The sequence below is a fragment of the Caretta caretta genome, chromosome 1, assembly GCF_965140235.1.
Source record: "Caretta caretta isolate rCarCar2 chromosome 1, rCarCar1.hap1, whole genome shotgun sequence".
In the NCBI taxonomy this organism is placed as follows: Eukaryota; Metazoa; Chordata; order Testudines; family Cheloniidae; genus Caretta; species Caretta caretta.
In genome coordinates this window covers 307,975,067-307,993,598 of record NC_134206.1, presented here as the reverse complement: position 1 = coordinate 307,993,598, position 18,532 = coordinate 307,975,067, and the positions used below count along the sequence as shown (strand labels likewise).

General features: G+C 40.9%; 1 protein-coding gene across 1 annotated transcript in view; it reads left to right on the top strand.

The window, feature by feature from the left end:
- Positions 1 to 17,394, top strand: part of CTTNBP2 (cortactin binding protein 2) — a 193,250-nt gene extending 175,856 nt beyond the window's left edge. Inside the window, 5 exon segments of the mRNA XM_048836159.2 lie at positions 2,007 to 2,067; positions 3,048 to 3,180; positions 5,753 to 5,854; positions 15,743 to 15,882; positions 15,884 to 17,394. Coding sequence (XP_048692116.2) covers positions 2,007 to 2,067; positions 3,048 to 3,180; positions 5,753 to 5,854; positions 15,743 to 15,882; positions 15,884 to 15,989 — 542 coding nt within the window. The 3' untranslated portion in view covers positions 15,990 to 17,394.
- The last annotated feature ends 1,138 nt before the right edge of the window (positions 17,395 to 18,532 follow it).

Sequence of the window (18,532 nt, the reverse complement as noted above, 5' to 3'; positions counted from 1 at the left end):
GGGATTTCATGTTCCCAGCTTAGAAAATTATTTATATCTCCTTTTTGTTAGTTCATGCATCTTTGTGGTTATTAGATGTGACCACACAGACTCCTCTTTGGGTTCACGTTGAACAAGAATTTGTAAACCCTACCTTCCTTTCAGGCATTGCAGGATTGTATTAGGGCAGATTTGATGGCTCCAGAGCTCCCACAACAATGAGGGAGGCAAGCTTGGTCAAACTTGGCCAGAAAATTCTGCTTCCATCCATTCTTCCATGTAGAGGTGATCCTGTGGAGCAATCCTGTCTTTAAAATGAGTGGCAAAACCTTGGTGTGGAGGAATTGGATGGACAGAGAGGAGTTATAACTGTGTTACAGCTAATTGATGATAATAAATTGAAACCATTTTTAGGTCTTCAGCAACAATTTGGCTTGCCCTGCTCTGGAGCATGAAAATATCTCTAGTTAAAGCATTTACTTACAAATGTATTTGGACCGGATGCAATGGAATGGATTTACTCAGCCAGAGGTATCCTTTTATGATTCCCAGTCCCAAAAAACTCTGTCAAAGATTGATACTTTGAGAGTTGCTTGAAATAGCAATTTGGATACACAGTTATCATGGACCCCCTTCAATACAATTGTATCTAATGTTAAAAAAGCAACTACAGATTTGAAACTATGGCTTATTCACCAAAAGACACTTTTTCAAATACACTGATCACCACATAGACTAGTGATAACGGATCTCATAAATGCTGGCCACTATTTTAAGTGTAACTCCCTTGGTGTCACATTAGCTCATATGTTTTGGAAGTGCCCCTGTATCAAGAATTTCTGGTGTGAGTTTGGGGGTGAGGGGGGATCAAAGGACCAGTTTGATATTGGAAGCTAAGATGGAGCCCTCTCCCTTAAATTCATTCTTGGATATGCTCCTGGTACCTGGGGGAGATTACCTGGTAACAAGGTAGCATGGCTATTAAGCATCTTATGCTGATAAAAAATTAATACTGCAAAAATGGAAAAATCTATTCCCACCAAATATTGATGCCTAGTTTTAACTATTTCCCCACGTTTATTTCCCCCACACACACACACTGTTCCTCACATGTTCTTGTCAACTGCTGGAAATGGCCCACCTTGATTATCACCACAAAAGGTTTTTTTTCTCTTGATGGTAATAACTCACCGTACCTGATCACTCTCCTTTCAGTGTGTATGGTAACACCCATTGTTTCATGTTCTCTGTGTATATAAAATCTCCCCATTGTATTTTCCACTGCATGCATCCAACAAAGTGAGCTGTAGCTCACAAAAGCTTATGCTCAAATAAATTGGTTAGTCTCTAAGGTGCCACAAGTACTCCTTTTCTTTTTGCGGATACAGACTAACACGGCTGCTACTCTGAAAGGGAGAAGAGTGCTATTTCTGAATTGTCACTAACACTTCCTGAAGCAGACTGGGTAGTCTTCCATCCAAATTCTGACCAGATCTAATCCTGCTTAATTTCTTAGAGTTGATGTGAACACAGCTCAAGGTGATAAGGTTATTGCTGTCATACTTTGTATCTAAGGATCCTCTTGCACTCTTGGTAACGTATATTAAGAATAAACATTTGGAGGGAAATTGAGACAAAATGGGACAGTGGATTTCATTTTAATAGCCTTTCACCTCTGAGTTCAAAGGCTCACTCTGATAACAAGTAATGATGAATTGGGTTGGTTTCCTTCTTTTTGAGAGGACCATACTGGTGTCAGTAGTCACTGTGTTGGCAGAACTTGGTGGGGAAAAGACTACCTATACCACACCTGCTCAAGAAAGTGGGCAGATCCTGGCCCCCGCTCAGGCCTCTTTGTGCAATTGCAATAGGGCCATGGGGCCTTAACATGATCTTGACAGGACATGGGGTGTGCTGATGATCAAAAAATAGGAATATGTTTTGCCTATTCATTACAGCTTTTAAAATGAAGAAAATAATAGAATTATGCTAAGTATAACAAGTTAACTTCCCTCCCTTTTGTGCAGGTATAAAAACAAAGAACATGTTGCAACAGAATTGCAACAAAATGGCTTCTCTTATCAAAAAGTAAGTCAGGTTTTTTATTCTTGTAGTATTTAGCAAAGATGACAGATACTACTATGTCAAAACCCAGTTCACTCTTCTGAGTAAGTGGATGGTTTACATTTGGTATGGTTACTTTTGGGTTCAAAGCTGAAGAAGTATAGGCTTTTTAATTCTAATTATGGGGGCGGGGGAGGAGAGGTGTTGAAGGCTTTTAATTATAATTTAGAACCTATTTCAGTAGCTCAAACCTTGCCACAGAGTATGTTCCTTTATTTATTATTAGAATGTTCTAGGACTTGGGGAATGTTATATAAAACTCCTCTTACTTTGGCTTATAAAAAGCAGAAGGCTGTCTTTTCATCTCGAGGTGTACAAAGAAGACCTTCTGGCTTTTTCAGCCTACTGAATGGAAATCTGAAGTTTGTATAATACGTGCATTTTACTCTAAATGATATGGAATGTCTTTAAGTAGCTACTGAGCAAATGGTCCAAGGGGACTGCATTTTATGTTACCATATGCAGGAGACAACTCCAGATCTTAAATTCACATCTTTGCAGAGCACAGAAACCTTTGTGCTTCTAGCAGTGGCTCCTAAATAGTTAGGAATAGTTCCAAAAAAGGAGCGTGGGAGGATGGCTGCAGCACTGAATTGGTATAGGCAAAAGAAAGAAAAACTCTCGTCAAATGGCATTTATACTTGTCACACGGAAGCATCCTTTGCTGAAACAGTGGAGAGAGTAGATTAAATTGGGTAGAAGAGGGTCTATTATGAAGCAACAAAATTAAAGACTGACAACTACTGATGCCTAAACTGGGTGCTATTTCCATTCTGTTTGTTGCTACATCCTAAAGTAGGGGTGTTACTGAATAGACAGTGTAGTTATGCAATCTTTGTGAAAGGAGGATACCATTTCCTTGTGCCCTGTGTGTGTGTATAAATATATTAATTATGTGCCATAGCCCACTTTCAGTTGTCTTGTCTCTTGTTTTGTTTTCATAGCTCTTCAGAGAATGAGCAGCTAAAAGTGTTAAATCTGGAGCAAAGGCTGTCCCTTGGTTCTGATGATGAAGTAGATCTTGTGCAGGAACTTCAAAGTATGTGTTCCAGCAAATCAGAGTCTGATATAAGCAAGGTAAACACTGGGGTTTAAATAATTTACATAATAATCATATGCAGTTGTTTAATCCATAATAGATCTTAGATTTTAAAATACTTTTTCATTAACTCTAGATGTGCTAAAATAGACTAATATATTATATGTGTGATAGATTTTATGATTTATTTTATTTTAAAAAAAGTTTAACCTTAAATGTCATGTCATGCACTCAGGAATTTGCAGTGAATGCTAAAATGTATTGAGCGATGAATTTAGAGAAGCTAAAGTTCTATCAGATAATCTGCTTCAATGCATTGTTGCTCTCCACATCATATTTTCTATTGCTTTCAGCAGCCTAATTTTAAGTGATTGAATCAGTTGTGTTTTCACTACTTCCACTGGGAGACTATTTCATAGTCTAATAGCAGTATAAAGCTTTTCTGATGCACATTGTACACTTACTTTGCTGACCATAATCCCATTATACCTAATTATACACCAAGGATTTCCATAAACAATTCCCTGGTTGTTTAAACCTTTCCAGCGATTTTGCTTTATTGCACATTCTCTGTGATCTCAGATACCAACAAACTTTTAATTAAGAAATATTTATGGTGGGAAGCTTTGTAATCATGTTTCTTATAATTCTCTGTGAAGTTAGGTTTTAACAGCTGTATGCTATGAGCCAGATGCACTGAAGCTGCACCAGCTAATCCCTTGGCATCTAAGCAGGGATTCACTCCAAGACCATGTCTGGCCTAGGGAAAATAGATGGTTTAAAAGCATGTTAGCTAACTCATTTTAACTAACATTTTCAAACACTTGTGTAGACAGGGTTTAACACCTTTAAAATGTGTTTACTGGTTGTGACTATCCTAAAAGGCATATCTTAGGGGACGGCAACTGGATCCTAGCCAGAATAGGGAAAGACAAGATGAAGAATATTTAAAGAAATTAGATGTATTAAATTTGACAGAGCCTGATGAAATTCACCCTAGGACTGAAGAAATCTTGGAACCATTAGCAGTTATCTTCAGAAATTCATGAAGGATGGGTGAGGTCTGGAGGGCTGGAGAATGGCAAACATATATAGTACCTATCTTTAAAAAAGGGGAACAAAGAGGATCCAGGAATTATAGACCAGTCAGCCTAACTGCGGTAACTGGAAAGATACTGGAAAAATTATTAAACAATCAATTTGTAAGAATCTAGAGTATAATAGGGTGATAACTAATAGCCAATGTGGATTTATTAAAGAACAAATCATGCTGTCCCAGCCCAATTTCCTTCTTTGACAGGGCTACTGGCTAGTGGATAGAGGAAAAGATGTAGACATGATTTATTTTGAATTTAGTAATGTTTTTGACACTGTACTTACATGATGTTCTCATAAGCAAACTAGGGAAATATTGTCTAGATTAAATTAATATACAGTGGGGCCCAAATGGTTGAAAAACTGTACTCAAAGAGTAGTCATGGTTCATTGTCAAACTGGGAGGATATATCTATTGAGATTCCACTGATGACTTAGATAACTCAGCAGAGAGAATGTTTGTAAAATTTGCAGATGACACCAAGATGGAAGGGGTTGCAAGCACTTTGGAGGACGGGTTAGAATTCAAAATGACCTTGATAAACTGGAAAATTGGTCTGAAATTAAAGAGATGAAATTGAATAAAGAGAAATTCAAAGTATTACACTAAAGACGAAAAAATCAACTTCACAGCTATAAAATGGGGAATAAGTGGCTAGGCAGTAGTACTGTTGAAAAAGATCTTGGGCTTATAATGGATCACAAATTGAATCTGAGTTAACAATGTGATACAGTTGCAAAACAGACAAATATTATTCTGTGGTGTGTTAACAGGAGTGTGGTATGTAAGACGTGATTGGTAATCGTTTCGCTCTACTCAGTTCTGGTGAGTCCTCAGCTAGAGTACTATGTCCAATTTTGGATGCCATGCTTTAAGAAGGATGTGGACAAACGAGAGAATCCAGAGCAGAGCAACGAAATTGATAAAAAGTTTAGAAAACCTGGCCTGTGAGGAAAGGTTAAAAAAACTGGGCATGAAAAAAGAAGGCTGAGTGGAGACCTGATAAGTATGAAAATATGTTAAGGACTATTATAAAGAGGATGGTCATCAACTGTTATCTATAGCCAATGAAGGTAAAACAAACTTACTCTGCAGCAAGGGAAATTTAGGTTAGATATTAGGATAACTTTCTAACTATAAGAACAGTTGAACACTGGAATAGGGTATCAAGGGTTGTTGTGGAATCCCCATTATTGGAGGTTTTTAAGAGCAAGTTAGACAAACACCTGTCAGGGATGGTCCTAGGTATACTTGGCGGGGGGGAAGAGGAATGGACTAGTTGATCTCTGGAGATCCCTTCCAGCTCTACATCTCTATGATTCTGTAAACTTAAATTGAATCTGGCTCCCCTTTTTTTCTTGGATACAATGAGGATTTATAAATCATTCTTCTGAAGTTTACACACAACTCTTATAATCTCTCATGCAAAGTAAAATGTGCATTAAAAATAGACTCCAAAAATCTTCAAAATGAAATATAAAGGACTTCCAAAATATTGTTTTCTTTTCTTTTAGATTGCTGATTCTAAGGATGAGCTGGTTATGTTCAGAAGCTCTCAAATTGATCCTATATTTTCAGCAAGCAGTACTAATCCAAGTAAATCGGTGTCACAAAAGGTATGGGACGCATAGTATGTTTCATAAGAGTGTAAAAAAATACCTGTGTACAAACTATTTTGAACATTTTCTAGAGCTCACTACAAATCTATGTTTGAGTTCTTGGTGGGAATCAGAAAGATTAAAATGCCTTGAATTCTCTGTTAATTAGAGACAAAAGGTATTTATTGACAGGTTGGTAAACCGATATGATTCATAATTTTTAGGAAACATACTTCAGGCACCGTGGGCCAATTTTTTCCCTGGTGTGTGTCCACCAAAGTCATTGGTTATTAAACTAGGTATGCGTTTGGCCCATGTGTGATTTTTATATTTACATGATGATATCTACTGAATAAGTATCATAGATAGTCATGATATTTCAATTATTTTAATCAAACTTTTCTGAAATTTGGACTTTTCTAGCACTCAACATTTTCATAGTAGCCTTACAAGCTAAAATGATTAAATGAACAGAAGTAGTCAAAATTCCCGTTACTTCTGGACACTAATTGCTTGAACACGGTTTACTTTGTCATCCTTATTAGTGATTACCAAAGCATATGCCAGTTTGAACCAGATTCCTCCTGAGTGTCTTCCGTAACTAGAAATGAGTCAGCCTGATATTGAGTGGAAATCTTCCTGCTGGTGGAAATTTTGAGAACCTGAAACCAATTATAGTACAGGAGGCTGAGCAAACAAGACATAGATCAGCTTTTATTTTTTTTAAACGGGGATTAACTTCTTTCCCTCTGAACTTGTTGTATGTTTCAGTGCACTGCTCTCTTGGCACGCTATCTTAGAAGAAACCAAAAAAAACCCAGAAAGAATAAGGGAGGAATTGGTCCTCCCATGTTTGGGAAACAAGAGTCCAGATGTAAACAGACAATATTAACTACAGGATAGTTTGAACATATGAATGCGTAGGTGCCAAAAAGCTGCTGATTTGTTACTGGAGGGCATAAATTGTAACTCAGAAAATAATTGGATGATCACAAGTATATTTGTTGAATGTCAGTTATTTTTCTGAAGAAACGACAGGGGGAAAGTACCTAAATTCTTTGCAAATTACATCCGTTTGAAATCTATAAAGGGAAAATATTACTATATTAAAAAATTCAATATGTAGCATAATGATACTGAGTTCTGCAGCAACACTGAGACTCTGATAATACTTTACTTGTATAATGTTCCATCCTAGAATTTCAATGTACTTTATGCACAGCAATTTAGTCTTACCACCCCCCAGTGAGATAGTTAGGTGTATCACCCATTTAGTGATGAAGAAACTGAAATGAATGACGTGCCCGAGGCCACACAGGAAATCTGTGATAGGGTTGGGAATGGAATCCAGGCCCCCTTGAATTAATTTTATGTGTAAACCACAAGACCTTCCTCCAGAGAGGATGTACAAGCCTTTCTCTTTTTAACTTCTGACTTAAGCCCAGCAGTGCAATGTTCATAGAGAGAGTTAAATTCTCCCTAGTGTCACAGAATTAAAGTACAGTTCTACATGGTACTGAAGGTCTATTCTGACCAGAAGATTTTCAGGACTGTAATAGGAGGAAGGATGGTGTGGTGGCTGAGGCACTGGATTTAGGAGATCTGGACTGAATTTCTAGCGCTACCAGGAACTCTGTGTGTGTATGTGTGTGAGAGTGACTGACTGACTTTGGGCAAGATACTCAATGTCTCTGTGCGTCAACTCCCTGTCTGTTCAATGGGGATAATGCTTCCCTACCTAACAGAGATGCTGTGAGATCATCTGTTATCTCTGTTGCCCTATCCATAAGGTTTTGTTCGGTGCTTAGCACCAGAGTATCAGAATGTGTTCCACGTAAAATCAGAAGCAATAGCAAAGTCTCTAGTGGACTTCATGGAGTTTCTGGCACTTTTTCCTTTTGGGGTAAAAACTCCATTTGGAGTTAAATTAGTGAATGTTTGTGAGGTGCTCAGATACTGCAGCAAAGGGGACTATATGTTTACTTACACAGCTAACAGGAGTATTTTGATGCATTAATAGAACTGAGGGGAAATTTGCAAGGTAGGAATCAAGACAATCAGTCCTTCACTTTCCTTTTTTCATAAATAAAGAACAGTTAAAGAAGGGGGTTGGCAGAATTTAAGTAAATCGGCATTCAGTGAAATTCATGCTTCTCTAAAGATACTGGCCTAGATCCTCAGCTACAGCTGAGAAACATACATTGCATCTTGGCAGGTGTGTGTGCGTGAAACTGGCCTTTGTGCTCCTTTAATTCTACGCCATCTAAGGGATACTCTAAATTATGCCAGCTCCTGAAAGCCCCAAGAGGCAGATGTGGCAGCAGTGATTGCCAAGGAAAGGGAGCCCTAGCCATGCCTAAGTTTTACCCAGCTAGACATCCTACACTAGGATGACCCTTTTGTAGCTGGCTACAGTAGATTTGTATATGACAGTGTCTGAAATGTAAAATAACTAAACACAAAATCAAGGCCACCATCTATACGGGATCTTCACTTCTGGGTCTTAGCATAAGACGAGCAGAACTCCTTTAGCTCTTAAGATTTTTATGATCCTTGAGGGCAGCAGTAGTGGGATAAAGTATGGCCCCCCTACTAGCAGTCGCACACAACTCCCTGCTGAGTATAAATGCTCCCCTTGGGACATTCCAGTCAATTTTTTCTTGATCACAATCAGTAAAGGAGCTCCCTTAAGAGACTGTACCTGATTGGCCATCACTGTAGCTCGTCACCAGTTCCAATGATGCCTTGCCAGGTACCGTTCCATATCTATTGGCTCTTCTTCGAGTGATGCTCCCTATGGTATTCCATTAAGGGTTACACAGGCAAACTATGCGTTTGGAGCTGGTTGGTCCGCACATGCACCCTGGCTCACCTTCTGCTTCCATCCATGGTGATAAAGAACAGGGTGGACTGACTGCATCTCCAGTTCCTTGTCACCGCCACATGGTCCTGGTCAGAACTTTGTGTCCATATTTCCGATGCACTTTTAAGTAAGATAGTTGTACATAGTTTTAAGAGTTTTATAATAGCTTTACCAATTTATTGTAGTTTTAGTGCTTTGTTTAGATTGATTTGGGGGTTGTTTTCTTCTTCACTTCCTCCCCCCATGCCCACAAGCGAGTACTGGACTATGCCCAGGACTCCAGGCCTCAAACTCTGTGCCTCCTGCCTGCTCTCCTTCTCGGTCAGCGACAAACACCAACGCCCCCTCTACGTCTTGGGGGGAGCTCACATTGCATCAAGGTGCAGTATTTGCCAGTCCTTCCCCAGCCACACCCAAGAAGGCCAGGCTCTCTGCCTCCAGAAGCACTTTATGGAGTTCGCCATGAGGCCTCATTCGGATCCATGCCAGGGAACTCTCCCATACATCAGCCTGAATTAGCACAGAGCTCACCTATTGCTACCATATCCAGATCTGGTGCCAGGGGAACTACCACCATGTACCCCTGGTGGGGCCTAGTCAGGAGATAAGGAAATATACCCATAAGCGTGGGACTAAGTCTTCCTCAAAATCAAAGAAAGTGGACACTCCTTCCATGACTCCTTCCTTAGCTCATGCTAAGTCCCATAGGCATGAGAAGAAATCCCACACATGGTGGTATCCAGTTGTTCCGAGCCCTGCTCCACCAGTACCAACATCACTGGCACAAGATGTGGGATCCTCCCATTCTGGGAAGGTCCATGGCGCTGGCACCAATACAAATCAAAGACAGGGTACCCCTGACACTGGGGAGATCCTGAACCGTATCTGAGCCACAGCACATATTGGCCGTGAGAGACCCAGAGTCACCCCTCCATCTCGAGAGATTATTTCTCTGCCACGGGATATGCCCTGGGTACAGGACCCCTCACCATCCATTCCAATAATCTGCACCCTTCCCAAGGTACTACCATTTAACTGGAGTCCATCTTCTCCTCCTCCTCCGAATCAGAACCAGGAGAGGAGCTGACCATGTCATATCACCCCTATGCACCTTCACAGAGACTGCCACATCCATACCAGCATCCACCACTTCCACCATCTTGGAGCCATTGGTACCCCATGCTGTACCCCACAACCTCCCTCGGATATGACCTAATGGTCATACTGGGGACCCTGGTCCCAATACCACCCCCTTAGAACCAGCTCAGTCTATGAGGAAATATTCGCCTGCCTCCCCTCTATGGGTTCCTTCTAACAGGTGCTCAGATCCACTGATAGAGGAGGAACTCCTTAGTCCAGTCGCAGTGGTGTCACCGGAACCGGTGAAATTTCCCTCTTCATGAAGTGGTTACTGCAGCATCCCCTTCTCCTCCGGATGACTTCAGGCAATTTCAGAAACTGTTGCAGAGAGTTGTGAGGGAACTCCAAATTCCCCTGAAAGAAATCCAGGACACCCAGCATAAGCTACTTGATATCCTCCACACCTTGGTACCAGCCAGAATTACATTGCCAATTAATGATGCTATTCCGTTCTGGAAGACTCCAGTGTGGCACACCCCGACCACATGCACAGCTACCCCCCCAAAGTTGCCAAAAACATTCCTATAGTTCCTGCCACGGGTCTGAGTTCCGTTTTTCTCAGCCTTCTCCAAACTTCCTAGTTGTCCAGGCAGCGACTGAACAAGCCAAACAATATCACCCATGATCTACACCAGCTGATAAGGAGGGCAAGCATTTGGACCTTTTAGGATGCAAGATATTATTCTCGTCTACCCTTCAATTCAGAATTGTGAACTGTCAGGCATTACTAGCCAAGTACCAGGGGGTAGCCATGTTCGTCTGTATCCACAAAAACAACAAGGAGTCTGGTAGCACCTTAAAGACTGACTAATTTATTTGGGCATAAGCTTTCGTGGGTAAAACACCATTTCTTCAGGTGCATGGAGTGAAAATTACAGATGCAGGCTTATGTAATGACATATAAAGGGACAGGAGTTACCTCACAAGTGGAGAACCAGTGTTGACAGGGCCACTTCTATCAGGGTGGATGTAGTCCACTCCCAATAATAGATGAGGAGGTGTCAATTCCAGGAGAGGCAAAGCTGCTTTTGTAATGAGCCAGCCATTCCCAGTCCCTATCCAAGCCCAAAATAATGGTGTTAAATTTGAAAATGAATTTTAGTTCCACTGTTTCTCTTCTATGGGCCCCCCATTTTACCCTCAGAGACCTGATGAGCCTCTGAGGAAATGCCAGAAATCTCAGCGATCTCACCTCCGGGGCCCTCTTTTTAGGCTTTGACGTCGCAGTTACAACCTCTAGCCAAGAGGTATTTCTGAGGTGACCCCAAGAGTTGCCAACTGCTATATCTATCACCTCACAATCCTCCAGCCACCTCTGGGAGTTGGTTAGCCCTCTTTTTCCACACTTGGAGTGCAATAACAATGGACAAATGGATGTTGAACATCATCCGCCATGGCTATACAATCAAGTTTATCATGCTACCTCCTCCAAGACCTCTCCCTCCTATCCTCTTCAGAGACCACTCTCATGACAGCATCCTCACCCAACAGGTGAACTCCTTATTACAACAGGGAGTAGTAGAACATGTCCCCACAAAATTTCAGGGAACAGGGTTTTACTCAACTTCCTGATACCCAAGAAGAAAGGTGGGGGAAGACCAATCTTTGATCTCCAACATCTCAATCACTTCATTCACAAACTCAAGTTTTGCATGGTCACCTTGGCAGTGATTATCCCATCCTTAGAGAAGAGCATGGGGTTTATGGCTCTCAATATGAAGGACACTTATTTTCACATTGATGTCCATCCAGCCCACAGACATTTCCAGAGATTTACATTGGGCTGCTACCATTTCCAGTACAGGGTGCTCGCCTTCAGAATAGCCACCGCTTCCAGAGTCTTTACCAAAGTCTTTTTCTGTTGTAGCGGCCTATGTCAGATGTTAGGGGCTTTTCATGTTTCCATATCTCGACAATTGGCTTCTGGCTGCGTGGTCCAAGCAAGAAGCACAAGTTTCAACCTCCATGCTGTTCAACCTTCCTTTGTCCCTCGGAGTCAGCGTCAACATTGAGAAATGGATCATAGACTCCACACAGTCTCTGGACTTCATAGGGCCTGACATCAGTTCAGTCACAGCATGGGCCTATTTGCCAAAAGACGTGTTCCAGTCAATGAGCAACATCATAACTCGCATTGTGAGCAATCCTGTCTACCAGCCTGGACTTGCCTATCCCTCCTAGACCACATGGCTTCATGTACACATGTGACCCCTTTTGCATGAATCCACCTTTGCTGTAGTCAGATGTGGCTCCAATCCATTTACTCACCAAACCTTCATTCCATGGACTTCATGCTAACAGTCCCCACCAAGGTACTGTCATGGCTTCAGTGATGGACAGACCCACATCGCATATGCATGGGGGGTCTCTCCAGACAAGGCGATCATCACCGACACATCCCTGGCAGGCTGCCACATGGACGATTATATGACACAGGGAACGTGGTCTCCCCAAGAATCCGGGATGTTCATAAATGTCCTGGAACGCCAAGCTGAGTGGTCTTCTTCCTCTTTTGATGCCATACTTGCAAAAGGAAGAGAAAAGGGGCCTAGAAAAATGAGAGAAGGACCAGATCAACAGAGAAAATGAGCACTGAGCTGCAAAACAGAAATCCAACATCAGAACAATGTAACATGCACCTATGGGCATGTAGCCTGAAAGATAGCTAAAAAAATCTGTGATGCTGAAGTGCGGGATGTCAAGCAGCAAACTTAATGGCAAGCTCTCCTTACACTTCCCATAAGCACAGTGGGTGAACATCACCACACCAAAGCACTCCATCCCTTCGGCAGTAAAGTCAAGGGCCCCATCGAGCATTGATTCCTCAGAACTTGAAATACCAAGCTCCAGCTCAAGAAGTCAAGTTAGGAGACACACAGAGCATGAGCAGCTCCTTGACATGCCTCTGTTGAAGCCCCTGGTCCCCAGTGAGACTGCCAGGAATCCCATAGTACCAGCTCTAAGGCAATGCTCTTGCCCTAGGATGGCCAGTGTAGAAGCTCTTGGAGCAATTAGAATGCTTTTTACTCTGAAGTCTGTGCTCATGCGGGAAATTCCAGTCTGAAAGCCAGTACCTCTTATCATGAGGGCTCTGGCACATCTTGATGTCTAGCTTGAGTAATGATGGCAGAATTCAGCCCTATGTGATTAAAAATGTTCCAATAAATAAAATAAATTAGTTTTAGGAAAGAGTTTTCATTCATTAGCTGCAAGTCTTTGTTAAACTGCATTACAACAGTACAATATATATAATATAACACGCCTTTTTAATGAGAAAATAAATTATAAATGTAGCTCTGTAGGTTCATTAAATGTTCTCTGTTCTGTTATTTTATAGGGTTTAAATTTAAGTCCCCTGTTCTGTATTGATATGTAGAGGAGTTAGCATGTCTGACATAAACATAACTGCAAATTTTAATGAAGAGATGTGCAACAAAGCTAACTGCTTTGATGCCTATGAAATGCAGCTGTCCAGCTATACCATGCACTCTTGACTTATTGCTCTTATGAATTAGCTTGTCACCTCTATCTTGTAACACTTACTGTATGTTTTATTGGCCTATTGTCAGTTACCTTAAATATTTAAAATGATACTGTATTCCATATTTTTATTTAAAATTTGGAGATCAGTTCCTCCTACAGTTTTGAAGGTAGATGAAAGTTTGGGGCTATACTTCTTTTGAGTGTTTTTCTTTTAACAAAGAAAGATTACCTACTGTATTGATATTCTTTTGTTGTTTAAGCAAAGAAGTTCCTAGCCCCATATGGCTGTGATTTGATATCTGCATGGTTCAGAAACATAGCTGACCATGCATGCATTCATATCATAAACTGGAGGTCTCTCCTTTTATTGAACTCTATGCAACAATGTGAAACATAACTGCATTTGTGCTAATATTATGAATTTTGATACCTGGCGACATGTTTTATATTGTTAGTTATGATTTTTTTTTCCTGTCAGAATTATATTATATTATGGTTTGTAATAACTATGTAAGTTTAGTTAATTATTTTGTTGATAAATTGGAAACAAAAATTATGAGTGTTAGATAGTCATTCCAAGGTGCTGTTTTGGGAATATCTGTATTTTACTTTTTGACCGGTGGTATAGCATAAGTGCAGTATGCTAATGTTGGGAAGAACACGCATTTTCCCTTCCTCTGTACGTTTCCATAGCACGGCCAGTGCTTGTTCCCTGGAAAAGATGGAAGTGAAATGTATGTCCTGTCCTTAGGCCCTACTATATAAATCCCAGCACTGCCTAGCAATCTCCTTCTTCTTCTCATGGGAAGTTAGAATGGAGTATTAGCTGGTTTCAGTCTCCAAATTAGGAATCTGCAAACTGGTTTTTAAAAGTACCATCTGTTCTGCAGCAATACTGAAGACAGCTGGACATCCCCAGTGCCTCTCATGCCTAGGGCTTTTTCATCTTTCTGCTCAATGCAGTTTCTGCCACACCAAATCAGCTACTATATGAGTAGAGAGGAGAGATAAGAAAACTGCTTTCATAACAGGGATAATATCGCTATCCTTGCATCACTTCTGTGCTGATAAGACATATTTTGGAGGGGAACTGATTTGGCCTATGCTGCATGCTAAGCAACTACCCTCTGTGCCTTTTGTGCTGGGGGTTCTTCCTCTACCCCTATTCCCACAAAGGCTATGTCTACACTACCACGGTAAGTCGACCTATGCTACGCAACTCAGGAGTCGATGTACCTTAGGTTGAGTTACTGTGGGGTCTACACCGCGGGGGGTCGACGGGAGAAAATCTCCCACCGATTTACATTACTCTTCTCGTTGGAGGTAGAGTACAGGGGTCGACTGGAGAGCGATCTGCAGTTGATTTGGCGGGTCTTTACTAAATCGACCGCTGGTGGATCGATCTCAGAGTGTCGATCCTCACTGTAGTGTAGACTTGCCCATAGAATTATAGCATGACTACGCCACATTTTTAATGATTGCTGCTACCCTGACATTACATTATAAAAGAAAGAAGCTGCAGTATGAATTGCAAAGATGATGGTTAGCTGATTATGTGATCACACACACCCCCTCTGCCTCCCAACAAAGAAGAGAAGAAGCTCTCAGCAACAAATCAACTGATTGGATAGATTTACAAAACTACTGAATCTTATGACAGGCACAAAAACATCAGGTGGTATTTTACGAGCACAGCACATGTACTGAATTAGAATTTTGAAAGGCCAATTAAAGGTTTTAGAGGCTTTGAAATACTGAGTGGCTAACAAAGACAGTTGTGAAGACGAGCCTGTATGGCAGATAGTGAATTTTAAAACAGTCCATAAAGTAGGATGGTGTCCTTCCAGGAGCAGTTTAAGGGTCTCCGTACACACCTACCTCTCTGCTTATTGTTCACACTAAAGTAGTGATTTTTCAATATTTTAAATTTAGATTTGAAAAGAATGTAACTTAAAAGTGCCAGTGGTGCCGCAAACCTCTGCTAAAGGGACTGCTGAGCTTCTGGGGATGAGAGGAGGGAGAAATTCTCCATATAGTCCAGGGAATCTTTCTTCTTCAGAGGAAGAGAGAGAGAGAAAAGTAAAAAGAGCGGTACCGAGCATCAGCTGGTATAATTTGTCCAGAGCACTACTGTTGTCCTTGTATGATATGTTAAGAAGTTTTTATTGAAGAAATGCTCCATTAGCTTTTTTTTACAAAAGCAACTTCTATTAGAGTATTGGATTCTAACTGGTTAGTGAAGCTAAAACTGTAACTGTTTCACAAGGACCTGAATTTTATCCTTTTCCTGAGGCTATCATGCTTCCAAAAAGTGCAAGATGCTGTAAACAGTAGACACTCACTGTTTTGCTCTTTTTTGGTGCTCTTGGTTCTTACGATGGATATGCTTATGCTAAAAAGATGCTGTATTTTATTCACAGGATGGGATCCGTCCTCTCAGCAGCAATCGCACTGTGGAATGCACCAACAGTAAATCAAAGACTGAGTTGGGTGTTTCAAGAGTTAAATCTTTTCTTCCTGTTCCCAGAAGTAAAGTCACCCAGCCTTCTCAGTACGCAAAAAAGCAGCAGCAGTAATACAAGGCAAATAGAGGCAGATGATGACAACTTAAAAGCAAAGATTTGGAATTTGCACAAAAAAATACAAATAGAAAAATCTAATAAATAGACCTGCCTAGTATACAGATTTCAGTGTTCACATAATCTCTGTATTAAAGAACAAAGAACTCAAATATGTAAATAATTTTTTAAAATTAAAATGGTTTCCTTGTAATATAATGTGTGTACGGGACCACAGTTTAATTTGTATGTAAATAAGATGTTCATAATGAAATATTGTATTGCTTTAATCTGGAAATTATATTGATTTAAACTTAGTGGGAAGTTATGCCAGCCTCGTAAGTGGGTTTTCTAATATGGAAATTAGCATTGCTTAAATGATGTTATTCAGGGGTATTACCACAGAAAATTGTGTGTATGTGTGTGTGTTTGCGCGTGTGTGTGTGTGTATATATATATATACAGTATATAAATATATTCTATGAAATTCATGTGTTGCATACAGATGAGTTGCACAATATGTACAGTACTGGCTTAAAGCTAATGTACATGCATTTTAAAGACTGAACATGTTTTTATCTTCACTTAATGAAAAGTGAATGGAATGTGGCAATAATTAAAATGATTGGAAACCTGGATCAATTACTTTCAGCTACAAGCCATATTAAATATTTTGATTACCCCACAGTTTGCCTGCTGAAACGTGCTTTTGTTTCTCTCTTGCTTATTGTAGGCTTCATGTGTTTGAACTGTTATGAGTTTGCATTATGTCTCCTATATTTAAAAAAGAAAAGGGAGAGAAATTATAATGCAATAAATCAGTTACTTCACACAACTTCCCACTCTTTGGGAAGGTCCTCTAATAAATGAGTCTTAATGTATGATGTAAAAGTTTTCTACTCTTTCAATAGCATTTTAAAAAATGAATCCAGGAAATAATGTTGTTTTACCAAAACAGTTCTTATTGAAAGAATTACAGCACAAGTTTAATTACATGGTTACCCAGAGATAATGTATCAGCAATAACATGAATTACCATGTAATTACCAATTTTTATAGTGGATTTACTATGTAGTTACTGTGAAATAACATTTGAATTGCAGTTAACCTGAAATATCTTTTATCTCACTACAGACTTAAATTACTTTCCCATTAGGGGAAGTGTGTATGTGAAAGAAATACTCCATCCACCCACCCTCTTTATGGTGGCCACAATTTATACTTGTGAATAGTAATAATGTGGATACAATCACTGTCTTGGTACCTTATTATCTAGTCAGAAGAGGAGGATACATGGCTTCCTTAAGATCAGACCTCAGTGCCACCTGGTGAATTACCAAGAGGTTGCTTTGAGAGAGGTATGGGCAACATGCTCATCGCTGCACCTTCCAAAAGACCACTGTTCAAGTTAATTTTGGAAGGGGCAAGGGTTCCATAAATGTACTCCGAGCACTTCACCACAATAAGTAAGGCAGCCATCCCAAACTTATGTCAATAAAACTTTTGTACTGCTCCATGTTTGTCTGTCTCTTGGTCTTGTGTGTGTATATTGTATCTGTGTGGATTTAGAAGGATTAAATGGCTGATTTCATAGTTATCTCCTTTAAAATATATTCTGGGAGGAAATGCATAAATTTCAGCATTGTTTTCTTACAACCTGTGATGGGGTGTCCACCCCACCCAAGGCCTGAGAGGGTTAAGGTGGTGAGGTGGGCCAATCTGCCTGGGCTGCGCCTGAAAGAGGAGCCAGGGAGCAAGGATTAATTAGAGACAAGGCTCATCTGGATAGGAACAGGAAGGGCCTTTATAAAGCCTAGGAGCTGACAGCCAAAAGGGACTGCAGGGAAATAGTCTGCAGTCACTCCCTGAGAGAAGGGTGATGTGTTTGGGGCTATAGAGTCAAGGAGCCTACAGTTACTCCCTGGGAGGAGGGAGTTGTGTGGCTGGCAAACCCAGAGAGAGTAGAGAGCCAGAAAGGTAGAAAAGGCTCAAGGGAAAGCAGCCAGGCAAAGGATAATGTAGACCTTAGCTGTGGAAGATAGGGTCCCTGAGCTGGAACCTGGAGTAGAGGGCTGGCCTGGGTTCCCATACCAAGCACTGGGGAGGTGTAGACCAGGCCATAGCGAGCAGACTGCCTGGGATGGTTTGCTCTGAAAGATACCCAGAAGGGGAGGACCGTAGTGACCTGGCCGGAGAGGCAAGTCACAAAGAGGAAGCTGCAGCTTCTGGAGTGAGAAGGAGCCACAGGGCGAGAGAGGACGATGGGTGGAGACTCTACCAGAGGAGAGTGCAGCACCTGGAAGGAACTAATCCCACAGCAGCCAGGAGGAGGTGTCCTTAGCGGTGAGTGGATCCTGTGACAAACCTCAATTATGTATAAATTCTTGTGCAGTAACAGACCAGTGATTTCCAGTGAACACTGACCAAGAGTTTTCATATCTCCTGACCTTGTCATCAGTTTAGGTGCTGAAAACATGGCATGCATCTGTTTAACAGCAACTGGTTTTCAGCATCATTGATCAGCTGAAGATCAGAGGAATGTGCCTTAGCATCTAGCATCTGAGAACTGAAGCATGGTAATTGTAGCTTACTCTGTGTGTGGAGGGTGGGGGGTAGTGGAGGGGAAAAGCAAATCTGAAGAGAGATTTGTAA